Source organism: Athene noctua, chromosome 19 (assembly GCF_965140245.1).
Source record: "Athene noctua chromosome 19, bAthNoc1.hap1.1, whole genome shotgun sequence".
NCBI classification, from domain to species: Eukaryota; Metazoa; Chordata; class Aves; order Strigiformes; family Strigidae; genus Athene; species Athene noctua.
This window is the reverse complement of record NC_134055.1, coordinates 12,989,308-13,001,778: the sequence shown is the minus strand read 5'-3', so window position 1 is coordinate 13,001,778 and position 12,471 is coordinate 12,989,308. Positions and strand designations below refer to the sequence as shown.

The 12,471-nt window shown below is 57.7% G+C and overlaps 1 protein-coding gene across 2 annotated transcripts in view; it reads right to left on the bottom strand.

Moving 5' to 3' along the window:
- The window catches only part of STX1A (syntaxin 1A), an 88,166-nt gene extending 75,958 nt beyond the window's left edge, over window positions 1-12,208 (bottom strand). For both annotated transcript variants that reach the window (XM_074923107.1, XM_074923108.1), the window contains exon 1: window positions 12,112-12,208. In XM_074923107.1, the coding sequence (XP_074779208.1) occupies window positions 12,112-12,141 (30 nt within the window). In that variant the 5' untranslated portion in view covers window positions 12,142-12,208. The remainder of the gene's footprint in view (window positions 1-12,111) is intronic.
- Between the last annotated feature and the right edge of the window lie 263 nt (window positions 12,209-12,471).

Here is a 12,471-nt window from a genome sequence, read left to right as displayed (position 1 = left end):
ACCTAGGTCAAAGCTACCTGCTGTTGCTGTTCAACACAAGCAGCAAACAATTCACAGACTTCAAAATCTCAGGCTTGCTTGCCAGCGACAAGCGAGGAGCATCCACTCCCAATGCACACAAGCACACTGGGCACACCGTTCTCCCAGTGCTTCCCAGCTGCCGAAACAGCCACCACCCATCCCTGCATCCCTCAGGTGCGCCTGACATGTTGTAACCTCAGGCAGCAAAAGTGCCCCAAGACTCCTTATGGGGACAGAGGAAAAGAGCCCCAGCAAACTGCTGGCAGTCTAAGTGCCTTAGGTGAGTCTAGCTCTGAAAACTGCCTACAACAGGAGACAGGTCCAAGTTAATTAACACAACCAGGCAGCAAGCAGCTCCACCACCCCACAGCCTTGGTGGGTTACTGGTGTTGCCTACTTCACGGATCTGCCTGCCTCAGCAGCCTGGGGAGCAGGGGCTCTGCCACCGGCACGGCTGGAGCAGAAGAGCAGGAAGGCCCTCATCAACCTCCCTCAACACCCAGCCCTGCTTCGGGCACTTTCAGGCAGCGCTGGGGACCCGGAGTCTCCTTCACAGGATCTTTTATTTCTGCAGCCCGCTGGGGGCCCAGCAACGGGCAGCGTAGCAGGCAGCGTGCCGGCAGCAGGGGTGGCACCGCTGCCTCCCCCGTGCCTCTGGTGCTGCTGAGCATGAGGAGAGGGATAGGAGGGCAGCGCAGCCAGAGCTCCTCCAGGGTCTTTCAGGCCTTGCAGGGTTAAACATGCCCCTCCACAAGGGCCAAAACCCCAAGAGGAGGCAGAGCTGAGCTGCGATACCCGATACCCTCCCTGGCAAAGCAGAACGGTACTTGGAAAGATGGTGCAGAGCCCGAGAGCATCCCAGCGCTGTGGTTTTGCAACAAGCACACAGCTAATAAATTCATTATCGAGCAGATGACATGCCCCTGGTTCAGAAAAGCCCCATTCCCTCCACAGGCGCTTTCTGGAAGATGGCAGAGGAGCACAAACCAACCTTGACTTGAAGCCTGCTCTCCTCCGAAAAGCAAGAGGTGGCAGGCAGAGCGAGCTGTGGCAGGGCATAATGAGGTCTCTATTATCTATCTCAGCAGTGGCTATGCGCAGGCTTTAGCTCCTGCCCCCTTCTGTTAGTGCTGCAGATTAATGTGACCATGTTCAGATGCGTCTATGGAGCCGGTACAAGCAGCAGAGCTGCACCAGGGCAGAGAAGCAATGGGCTTGGCCAGCACTGGGCACCTCTGCACCCCAGGAGATCGTGCTGCCCCCCAGCTCCATCCCTCTGCCAAGCTGTGCCAGCAGCACTCACAACCACATGAGCCCAGCCCTTCCTAGGGGACACCCGTGCACACAAACAGGCAGCAGGCAGGCAGCCCCTGCTCTGCCTCCAGCTGTGGCGCGGGGCTGCAGGGTCCAACGCCACACGCTGCCTCCCATCCCCACCAGGCATAGGGCAAGCTTCACAAAAGCACAACAAAAGGAAAAAGCCGCAACAGCTGCTACTCTCCTTTCAGGGACCAGTAAGTCAAGCAAAAAAATGGCCTCATCCCTAAGAGATGCAGGATGCTGCTCGCCGGCTTTGCTTTCAGGCTGAATCTGGGGTATTTTTATTTACTGGACACTTCCACACTGATCTGCCCAGCCTGAGAAATATCAGCCACTTGGGTTTGACCTTCTTTGCAAAACAACCGCCCTTTCTGTATAAAACCAAAGCACCCTGGAGGATGCACAACAGAAGGCTGCTCAGTGGGGGGATGCTCTCTGAGCAGCAGAGGGCCATGGCTGGGGCTGTGTCCCCGCACAGGGCGGCACACGGGAGTCCAACACCATCACCTTGTTTCCCGTGTCCCACGCCCACAAGCCCAGGGCATCGCTGTCAGCCCACGGCCCCTCGCTCCCCACAGCCCCGGCGCGCAGCTGCGCATGTTGCTGAGGAGAAGCACGAGGTCAGAATAACTCAGCAGCAAGCTGCACCAAGAGCTCTTCTCAGCCATCTTAAAAAACCTACAGGACACATATTAAAGCATACGGATGCCCAGATCCCTGGAAACATCCCAGCCCAGTTCTGCAATGCTCAGCAGAAGAGCAGCTCACTGTATCTCTGCTGCTGAAGCTTCACATGAACAAGACCCACAGCACCCATGGGTCCCCCACACGTCAAACCACCGCACCCTCGTACCCTGGGGGCTGCGCTGACCCTTCACACCTCAGGGTTCACTTTAGCATTTTGCCATGGCCAAACCAACTCTCCCCTCAGGAGTCCAGAGGCAGAAGTCCTGCTCCAGAGGGTTTTCAGGGAGGTGGTATCAAGGACAAGGACAGCCGGAGGGTCTGCTCCCAAGAACGCACCCTGAAGAGTTGAACCACCTGAGAGTATGGCTTAATTTACCTACAGCCTCAGCATTAGCATTTTTTGCAGACTACACACATAGTACAGCTATGCAGCATAACTGGGTGTTTTATAGCACACAGGCCTCAGCTCAGCTCTGTCTAATTCCAGTATTCACCAAAACGAGCCCATATTTCTCATGAACAATTTCTGGATGAATAAAAGTTCAAGGCAAAATGACTTCAGCATTCAGCAACATCTGCATGAGTCAGTAGGAGTTTCCAATTTCCAACACTAGCAGTGCAAGGGAGAACAAGATTTCCAAGAGTTTTGTCCTTAGGTGTTGGCTTTCATGGCTGCAGAATTACATTACTGGCCTTTGGCATGAAGCCCAACCGTTTTATGAGAGACGTGGTTAACTCCTAAACTCAGTTTTAGAAGCGGGCATTTAAAATTCCACTTAACTATTAAGAACAAGCATCAGAGGTGACAGAGGTGCCAACAGTGCTGCAGGGGGCAAGGCACTGAGCTCACCAAGCTCTCCTCTAGCTCTAGAACATGGACAGCATTGTGATCTACTGGAAAGGCATCGATATTTTAGTGATTATTACAAATTTGCAATCATGGCTAAAGAAAAATTTGGGCAAAACCCAGCAGACAGACTTAATTAATCTGAAATTAATTTCTTAACATCCTTCTAATGGTGGCACCATCCTTGTTATGGCTTCTGTGTAGACCAGAGCTTCACACTGGCAGTAGAAGCACGTGCAGCCACAGCACTCGTCTCTCCTCTCCACCTCGTAGCTATTCACCAGGGTCAGCACTGCGAGAGGTTTCTGCCAGGATCACCACCGTGCTTTGGTATCTACCAAGTGCTCCACAATGGACACCAAGGCCTGGAGATACCCACCAGTGAGCACGAAGTCTGTACTGGAAAGCTGCCAGATAAAAGAGAAGGAAAGCCTCAGGGAGAGGAGGCGACGGCAGTGGCACCACAGCTCCCACGGCCCGTGACACCATGAGAGGATCAACATGTGAAAATCAAGGCAGTCCATAAAATGGTTATTCTTCAAATCAGACTGCACTGCCTACAGACACTCATGGAACATGTTGGTTTGGAAGGGACCTTCAAAGATCCTCCAGTCCAACTCCCCCCATCACGGGCAGGCAATCTTGCACTAGACCAGGTTGCTCAAGTGGTCAAGAATGCTCAAACATGGGAATGACATTTCTTTGGTGCTCTCGCCTAAACCATATAAAGGAATCTCAGCATCCAGGTGAGACACCAACCCTCCCAGAAAGCAAATGTCCTTTAGAAAACCAAAACAAACAGTCATTTCATACACCACAAACCCTAAGTCTGACACGACTTGATGGAAGATCTGAAAGCAATGGCATATAAAATGGAAGACTTAATACTAGAAAATCCCCAGCAGACATCACAGCAGAAGCACTACGTGACAGCAAGCGGCCGTGGCTGGCACTGAGCTTCTAAAAACTCACAAGACATCGTGAGCAGATTACATTTTTAATTATTTTTCAGTGAGCTCCCATGAAAAGAAACCCAGGTCTGTAAGTATCCACTAGAAACTGAAATACTGCACTGCTAACAGAAAGCTCAGTCCCATCTTGCAGCAGATTTTAACACTACACAGCCCAGGTTTGTCCCCTGCACCTGGCGGTGAAAGCTAGAGAAGCAGGCAGCAGGGAGGAGGGACCTTCTCCAGAGGAAGGACAACACTGGCCTAAGACCAAATGAATGCAAATAATTTTGGGCAGGAGATTTGGAATTTTTCAATCCAGTCAGGACCATCTAGTGAAGATGACTCTGCCCATGGCAATGGGGTTGGACTAAATGACCTCTGAAGGTCGTTTCCAGTGCAAACCATTCACCTATTCGATGACTGTGGTCCTGCAATGGCTGTCCAATGGCAGCAGGGACAAAAAAATAAAAAAATTCTCTTACAACAGGTCTCGACATGGTTGTGAAACGGGCCGAGGCGGCTGTGTCCCACAGCAAGGTGTCCAACACAGCACTGGCTCAAAAGGACCTGGAAAACCTCTCCCCACTGGCACCCTTGGGGAAGCTTTCCCTCAGCCTGACCTCTCCGCACCTGCTACAGCGCAAGGACTCCCCATTCTCCTCTGGATGTCCCCAAAGACAGGTTTTGGCCAGCAGTCAGCAGACGTCCTTGGGCTCCGCTTACTACTTCCAGTGCTCCTGCAAAAGGTGATGGAGGAAGAGACCCTCCTGCCAGAGAAGAGTGGCTGTACAGGGGTATCTCCTGCACCTCCCCTGGAAATACTCAGAGTACCACACTGAAGAAGGCTTCAGGACATCTCTCATGTGGGACCTGAGCAGTTAAGATATGCCTGCGTTCAAGGCAGGTTAAAGAAAAGCAAATAAAACATCCATTTACAAAACTCAAACTAGACAACACAGATATGTAGCTCAAGAAAAGGTGAGCACCAAAATTAAAGTGGATCCACAGCAGGTCCCTTATCCCAGCCGACATTCAAGGACGCCTAGTTGAGCCAGTCACCCGGAGCTGCCTGCACAGGACCAGTATCAGTCTGGCAGATTTGACGTACTGAAGAAACATTCTTCCCAATGTGACCTGTCAGCTTTCAGACACGGTACTGTGGAGCAGGTCACGGAGAAGTGCAGTAGAGAAGGGCCGTGTCTATGGCCTCCTGCAGGAATGGCAGCAGGGTGCCTCTGGGTTCACACGTCACCTCCCTAACACCGTCGCACCCCACCCCAGCATCACACAAAGACACACAAGCTGCGTCCCCAGCACCGTGGCCAGCAGGCCGATGGAGGGGATGCTCCCCTCTACCCCGCTCTCCTCAGACCCCTGGAGCACTGTGGCCAGCTCGGGGTCCCCAGCACAGGGCAGCGGTTCTAAATTGACCGAGGGTGGGGTTAGGCTGGACATACAGAAGAAATGTTGTACCCTGAGGGTGGGGAGGCCCTGGCACAGGCTGCCCAGAGAAGCTGTGGCTGCCCCCTCCCTGGAAGGGTTCAAGGCCAGGTTGGACAGGGCTTTGGGCAACCTGGGCCAGTGGAAGGTGGCCCTACCCGTGGCATGGGGTGGGACTAGACAATCTTTAAGGTCCCTTCCAACCCACACCATTCTGTGAGCCCATGACACACCACATGCCACAGCCGTCCTCTGCTCACAGCCATCAGTTTGCCTGTCTGGGGGTGAGGCAGTGCCCACATGTCAGACACCAGCCCTGCTTCTGGCTGCCAAAGGCAGAGATACAGGCAGCCCGTGGCACATCACCCCTGCCCTCTCCCACTGCCTTCCATCTTAGCAAAACTTTCTACTCCTTGTGCTTCCAGAGTTGCCTCATTTTATATTTTTTCCAAGATGGTCCCACTGGCTTTATGCCTGGTCTGGCCCTGACACAGCATGACTCTGTTTCTGTTTCCCACACCATTTTTCTCTGCTTGCCTTCCCCTCCCCATGCATCTCCTCTAAGGATAATCCCGCAGACGCTGCGGTCCAAGGACATCCAGCCGTCCTCTGCCTCGGGTTTGCTCAGGTCACCCTCCAGCCGCCTGGAGCCAGGATATTTCTGCACACTCCGTCTTCCTGGGTCTTCCACTTGGGCTCACTCTCCTCCTTTTTGCTAATATACGTAATTTTCTGGAAGTAGCAATTTATCACAGTACTTAGCTTAATGAGCCTTACTGTACATGTTCTGCCTGTAGTGATAATTTTGCATATTTCCTGAGAAATCTTGTTAACGGGGAGATACATAGCAAAACAAACATTTGTATAGCTTCCGAGCAGCTCACACAAAGACACTTGCAATTAAAACAACAGGAACTAGTCTAAACCCCTTTGGCTCGAGCCCTTTTAGACATCCAGCGGGCAGCCAACATACGTGGCTTGTGAACACAACATCTCATGGCCGTTCAGCAGCCACAGTGCAGCACCAGTTTCGGGAGGCAGAGAATATTCCTGCATCCAGGCTGATGGGGCCAAGCCCCCACCACACCCTGAGTGCCCCAGCAGACATCAAGGGACCCTGGGGCTCAGCGTCCCCCTCTGAGGCCAGTGCTGGTGGTGGCTGGGCCCACCTGCCCCCCAAACCCCCATCCATCCCCCCGCGGGGTGCAGACCCCCGCCGCGGACCCTGGTCTCCTCGTGGGGTGGGGACAGGGAACACGATCCAGAGCTGGCCTGGAGGCTGGGCTTTGCACGCTGCTGTGTTTAAAGCACATCAAAGCCTCTTCCCAATTTTAAGTTTTCTTCAGCTCGCCCTGTGTGGGTGCGTGCCTGCCGCTGCCAACAGCGCCCCCGCAGCACAGGGCTGCCCGGGCCCCCACAACTATCTCAGACAGAGCGTGCAAGGCCAGCACCGCGGGCTCACGCTACATCACCTCTGCCCAGCTGAGCGGCCCCACAGATCCCGGGGAGCAAGGACTGGCCCATGTCTCACCCCCTCCCACTGCCCAGGTCACCAAGGGCACAGGCGAAGCAGCTTCCCCGCCCCAGAGACACATTCTTGAGGTGGGGAGACGGTGGGGCCAGGCATGGTCCGATGGCATCCGTGGTGCACAGCCTTCCCCAGCAGCTCTGCTCCTTCCAGCACGCAGAAAAATTAGCTTTTCGGCATCGCTGCCCACCCCACTGACCGCAGCCAGAGCGGGCGGCTGTGTGGGCTGGAGAGCCACCAGCTGCCACGCGCCATGTGACAGTCCCCAGTCCCCGACCCACAAGGGAAGAAGCGAAGCTGAATTATTTATATGACCCTTTTGGTTGAATAGAAGAGCTCAAAAGCACACCAGGCAACCAAGAGGGTTAAAAAAGGAAAGGAAGGTGGCATTTAAATAAGCAGATATATATATTTCCGGGGTCCACAGGGACTTTTGCATTGGGGGATGGCTCCGGAAAAGCCCCACTGCCCAGATGGAGATCGAGGAGACCCGAGTCCTGCTGCAAACGGCAACTCTGGTCGACTTCACACTGGTGCCCCCAAGAGACAAATCATCAGTGGGAGCAGCACAGAATTATTAATGAGAAGGGATGGAGCAAGGTCTGGCTGCAAGTCCTGGGGGGCCACACTGCAGATTTCAGCTGCCACAGGAGGGAAGAGGGTGGATCCGGGGAGCCGGACCTGGAGTCGACCTCGCTTTCTCTCTCCTTTTATTTTTAACGCGCACCTCCCCGCAACTCCCACAGGCAGGAGGCAGCACTCGAAACAGGGACGTGGCTGGCAGGCAAGCAGGAGCAGGGGCTTTCAGTCGGCTGGGGAGGACAGCGGCACAGCACAAACTCAGACATTGCCAGAAAAAGGCACTTGAAAACAGCTGCTGGAGGAGTGCCGGGCGCAGGAGGAAAGGGCCCTGCAAAACCATTCTGACCATTTCTGCAAGCTGGAGACATGCAAAAGCGGGTCTGGTTCGGCACCTGTGCCTCTCCCATTGCCGTGGGTTGGGAAACAGCTCCGTACTCAGAAAACAAGGTATGATGAGAAAGAAAGGCTAGACATGAAATAAAGAGCAACTCTTCAAACCCCAGAAGCATTATTCTCAATTAACACTCATTGGAGCAAGGCAAGCCTTCAGACCCAAGGGGAAGGTCACCAGGAATGTGACCATCACCCTGTACAGTCGCTTTGTTGCCAGCAACCACTGAGGCTTCAGCCCTACAAACACCTCTGTGGCCACCCAGCCTTAGATAAACTAGTCCCACCACACAAGGTCTGTGCTGGGGGCAAAGGGGGACCTCCAGCTCCAAACTGTCCTTCTCCTCCCGTCACCACTCTGGAGAAGATCCTTCTCATGCTGGGGGAGCTTCTGGCAGCACTGCAGCCTGCCAGGCCTGGATGCCATCCTGCAGGCACGGAGGCCTTGCCAAACCTCTCCCCACAGTGCCTGAACCCACGACTTGGGCAGTGTCCACCCCAGCATCTCAAGGAACACTTCCATCACGTAACTGCAAGATAAAGCATCAGGCAAGCACTGTCTGTAGGGAATGGGGAGAGGATCTGTCAACTAACAAAAGGTCTTTCCCAGCCCAATTAGAACCCAGCAACTGCTACAGTCACCAAAAATCGATTACTATTGAAAATTCTGCTAATTGGCTGTATGAAATTTTGACAGTAGAGTCTCACCCTCCTGAAATCATCCAGCCACATGTTTCTATAACGCATGGTAACAGCAAGCACACGGAGTGACAGCAATCCTGACCCGAACCACCTGGGTCCAGCCAGCCACCAACCCTCGGCACCCCTCCAGCTGCCATGTCCCCTCAAAACCCCTTCTCCCAGCCCAGGGAAGGCATCTCACAGCAGCCCTGAGCACCCTGGCATCGTCCCACTGCTTCAGCAACAGGGAGAAAGTGCAGGGAATTGAGCTGTGCTGGAAACTGGGCACCCCAGGACCAGGAACTGCCAAATCCCACTTCCACAGCCTGCTCAACATCTGCATTGACACAGAGTGGGATCAAGCGCACCCTCGGCAACAAGGCAAGTGTCTCCTGGGCTGCGTCCCCAGCAGCGGGGCCAGCAGGCCGAGGGAGGGGATGCTCCCCTCTGCCCCGCTCTCCTCAGACCCCTGGAGCACTGCGGCCAGCTCGGGGTCCCCAGCACAGGGCAGCGGTTCTAAACTGACCGAGGGTGGGGTTAGGCTGGACATACAGAAGAAATGTTGTACCCTGAGGGTGGGGAGGCCCTGGCACAGGCTGCCCAGAGAAGCTGTGGCTGCCCCCTCCCTGCAAAGGCTCAAGGCCAGGTTGGACGGGGCTTTGGGCAACCTGGGCTAGTGGAAGGTGGCCCTGCCCGGGGCAGGGGGGTTGGAACTAGATGGACCTTGAATGTCCCTTCCAACGCAAACCACTTTGTGATCCTACAACCCTTGCACAAGTCCCTCACCTCTTCCTGCTCTCTCAAAATATCAGTCATAATTATTTTACCATTTGGACCTGTCTCACACTCTGGAAATCCTGACACCTCACCTAATCTGAGCTGTCCCCTTCCAGACAGGATGGAGCAGCACGGGACCCTCACAGTCCTGCACACACACCACCTTGCCCTGAGACAGGACAGCTCAGCCCCAACGTGTCAAGCAGAGCCTCCGGCTCTTCCTCCACCTGCAGCAGCTGATGGCTTTTTATAACGCAGCACCCTCCGCACCAGCTCTCCTCAAGCTTTGGAGGACACAACACAAGCAGAGCCTAAATAAAGACATTTTAGTAAGCGCCTGGAGCACAGGGAGAAGCAGCTCAGAGACTGTCCCAAAAGCAAAATAAATTATTTTTCTGATCATTTTTGTCTCATCCCTGCTCTGTCACCAACGCTGCAGAGGGAGAACCGCAGTGGGAAGGGCAGCTTTTGGGGGTGTCGGGGAAGGGGACCAGCTCCAGCCCAGCTCCAGATGTGCAGGAAACACCATCCACGGCCAGAGCTGCAGCACCTACCCACGAGCAGCTGAGAGCAAAGCTCTGCTGGTCTCGTTCCAGACATCCTTCACGGCCAGTCCTCCTGCTCTTCCTCCACAACAAGAGGACATTTTTCAGCTCTGAGCTAAATTCCTGCCCTTGGTTCAGAGGAGGCCTGGGGGCACCACCACCCCCAAGGCACTCAATAAGCTCAAGTGAGTTTGAACACAACTGGAGCACCAAGGTTCAGAAAAGACACAGGATTAGATTTTGAGTTTCAAGTACCGTTTTAAAGACCCCATTGAGGCGTGAAGCTCTTGTTCTGCACAGCAGCGTAAGCCCTGCATCCCCTCCTCAGCTCCAATAACACCAGCTCTTTTTGGTTTTTCAATTCTTCTTTTTTATCATCCCTGGCAGAATTTAGACATTGTATTAAAATGGGAAAAAAACTAGCCCAGGCTATAAACGAGGCTGGCTACTCTCAGCACGGAAAAAAACGAGCCCAACCATTCCCCATCCTCATCCACTGCAGCAGCTCGCCCCTCCCAGCTGACTGCCACCACCAAGGCTGTAAATCCCGTAACTCCCGGTCTCCCCGGCGCGCTGCCCCGCTCCCGCAGCCCTGCCAGCCTCTGCCCAGCGCGGGCACCTGCTCAGCTCCGGGCTGCCCCAAGGCCCCGGGAGCCCCCGCGGGCACCAGGGAGCCCCGGGGAGGGCAGCACGCTTCAGCCTTAGCCTGATGAACCAGGCGCACGGCGAAAACGCGTTTTATTTTTCTCAAGACATATTGAAAAGAACAGAGAGATTTTAAAATACTCTACGGCATCACTTCTCAGCCAGCACAGGCTGCCAAGAGGACATTCACAGGGCTGGTTTTTACTATTATTATTGAAAAGCCTATTTTCCAACCCTATTTCACAGCCTGCGCTGTTGGTGGAGAAAAGAGCCCCCTGTTTGGGTGCTTTCCAGGCACTCCGGCTGGGGGGGGGGGGGGCGGTTGATCTTGATAGAGCCCCCACCTCCCCCAGCACCCACAGACACCCCCGCAGCCCCTCGCTGGCGTCCCCCCAGCTCCGTCCAGGCAGAGCCAGGCCCCGGGCGGTCCCGGTGGGGTGTCTGTGGGGCCCGGGCACCCCCACATCGATAGGCGCCCCCGTTACCCCTCCTCTCCCGTGGGTCACCCACCCGGGGCGCAGCACAGATGGCGCGGCCAGACCCCCGCTCCACGGACCCCCCGGCTCCACGCACACCCCCCCCGCCTCCCGGGCAGCTCGGCAGACCCCATCGTGAAATGATTGACAAAAAAAAACCCCAAACCCCAAGAAAAAGCAGCAAAGCAAGCGCTGGGGTGACGGCAGGAGGGGGGATGCTGGAGCAGCGGCCGCGGATTTCAGGCTGTCGCCCCCCGGGACCCCCCGCGGCTCCCGCACGCCGCAGCGCTCGGCCTCGCGCCGTGGGCGGCTGCACCCCCCGCCCCACGGCAGCGGGGGGGCCCGGGGCACGGTGGGCGCTGCCGCCGCAGCCCCGGCAGGCGGGAGCGCGGGCAGGGGCGCGGGCAGCGAGGGCAGCCTGTCGCCCCCACACACACCCCCGTGACCCGCGGGGGGCTCCCAGGGCCCCACCGGCGGGACAAGGTGCCGGTGCCACGGGGCCCGGGCGCCGTCCTGGAACCGGCCGCAGCCGGTGCCCTCCGCCCCGCTCACCGCCCACCGCGGCGGGACCCCCCGGTCACGGCACCGGGCGCCAAGTGGCCCTTTGCAGCGGCGGCGGAGCGGCCGGGCCCGGGGCGGCGGGGCAGCACCGGGGGGCGGCGCGGCCCCGGGCCCTTCCCGGCCAGATGACATCAGCGGAGCCCGGAGGATGAAAAAGCAAAATGGGCGCAGCGCGGGGCGGCCCCGGTGTGCCCCGGCCCGGGCCCTGCGGCCCGCAGCGCATCCCCCGCGGGCGCTGCCCTCCCTCCGCCGGATCAAAACAAACATTTTTCTTTTTTTTTTTTTTTTTTTTTTTTTCGGCTGCGATCGCTTTCAGCCGGCTCGGCCCCCCCCCGGCAGCCGGTAACTCGGTGCTGGCGGAGGTGGGGTCCCCCGGGGCACCGCCCGCCCGGAGCCGGGGGGAGCCGGAGCGGCCCGCGGGGAGGGGAGGCGCGACCCGGAGGACCCCGCTCCCGCCCCGAACACCCCGCGGGGGCCGCGGAGCTCGGCCCCGTCCCCCCTCCCCCCGACCAGCCTCCCCGGGCGCCGCCGCTCGGGGCACGGCGGCCCCCGGCCCGGGCACGGCGGGAGCAGGGTGGCCGAGGCGGCACCGGGCGGTCCCCGGTGACGGGCAGAGGCGCCGCCCGCCCCCCCCCCGCGGCCGGCGCCCCCCACTCACGGCGCGCAGCTCCCCGGTCCGGTCCTTCATCCTGCCCGGCCGCCGCCGATGGGTCCGGCCGCCGCGCGGGGGAGGGGCGGGCGCGGCACATGCGCGCGGGGCGGAGCCGGGCGGGGCGGGAGCGGCGGCGGGGGGGGCCCGGCCCCGGGGCGGGGCGCGGCGGGGAGGGCACTGCCGGGGGACGCCACCCCGCGGGGTCGCGCTGGGCGGGCCGGCGGGCGAGAACACCCGAGGGGGGTCGCGGCTGCGGGCGTGTCAGAGTGGGGGCAGCCCCGGGGGGGCACAGTCCTGGGAATAACGTCGGGGGAGACCCCGCCCGAGCCCACGCTCTCCCCGGGGGGGTCACACCTGCGGGACATC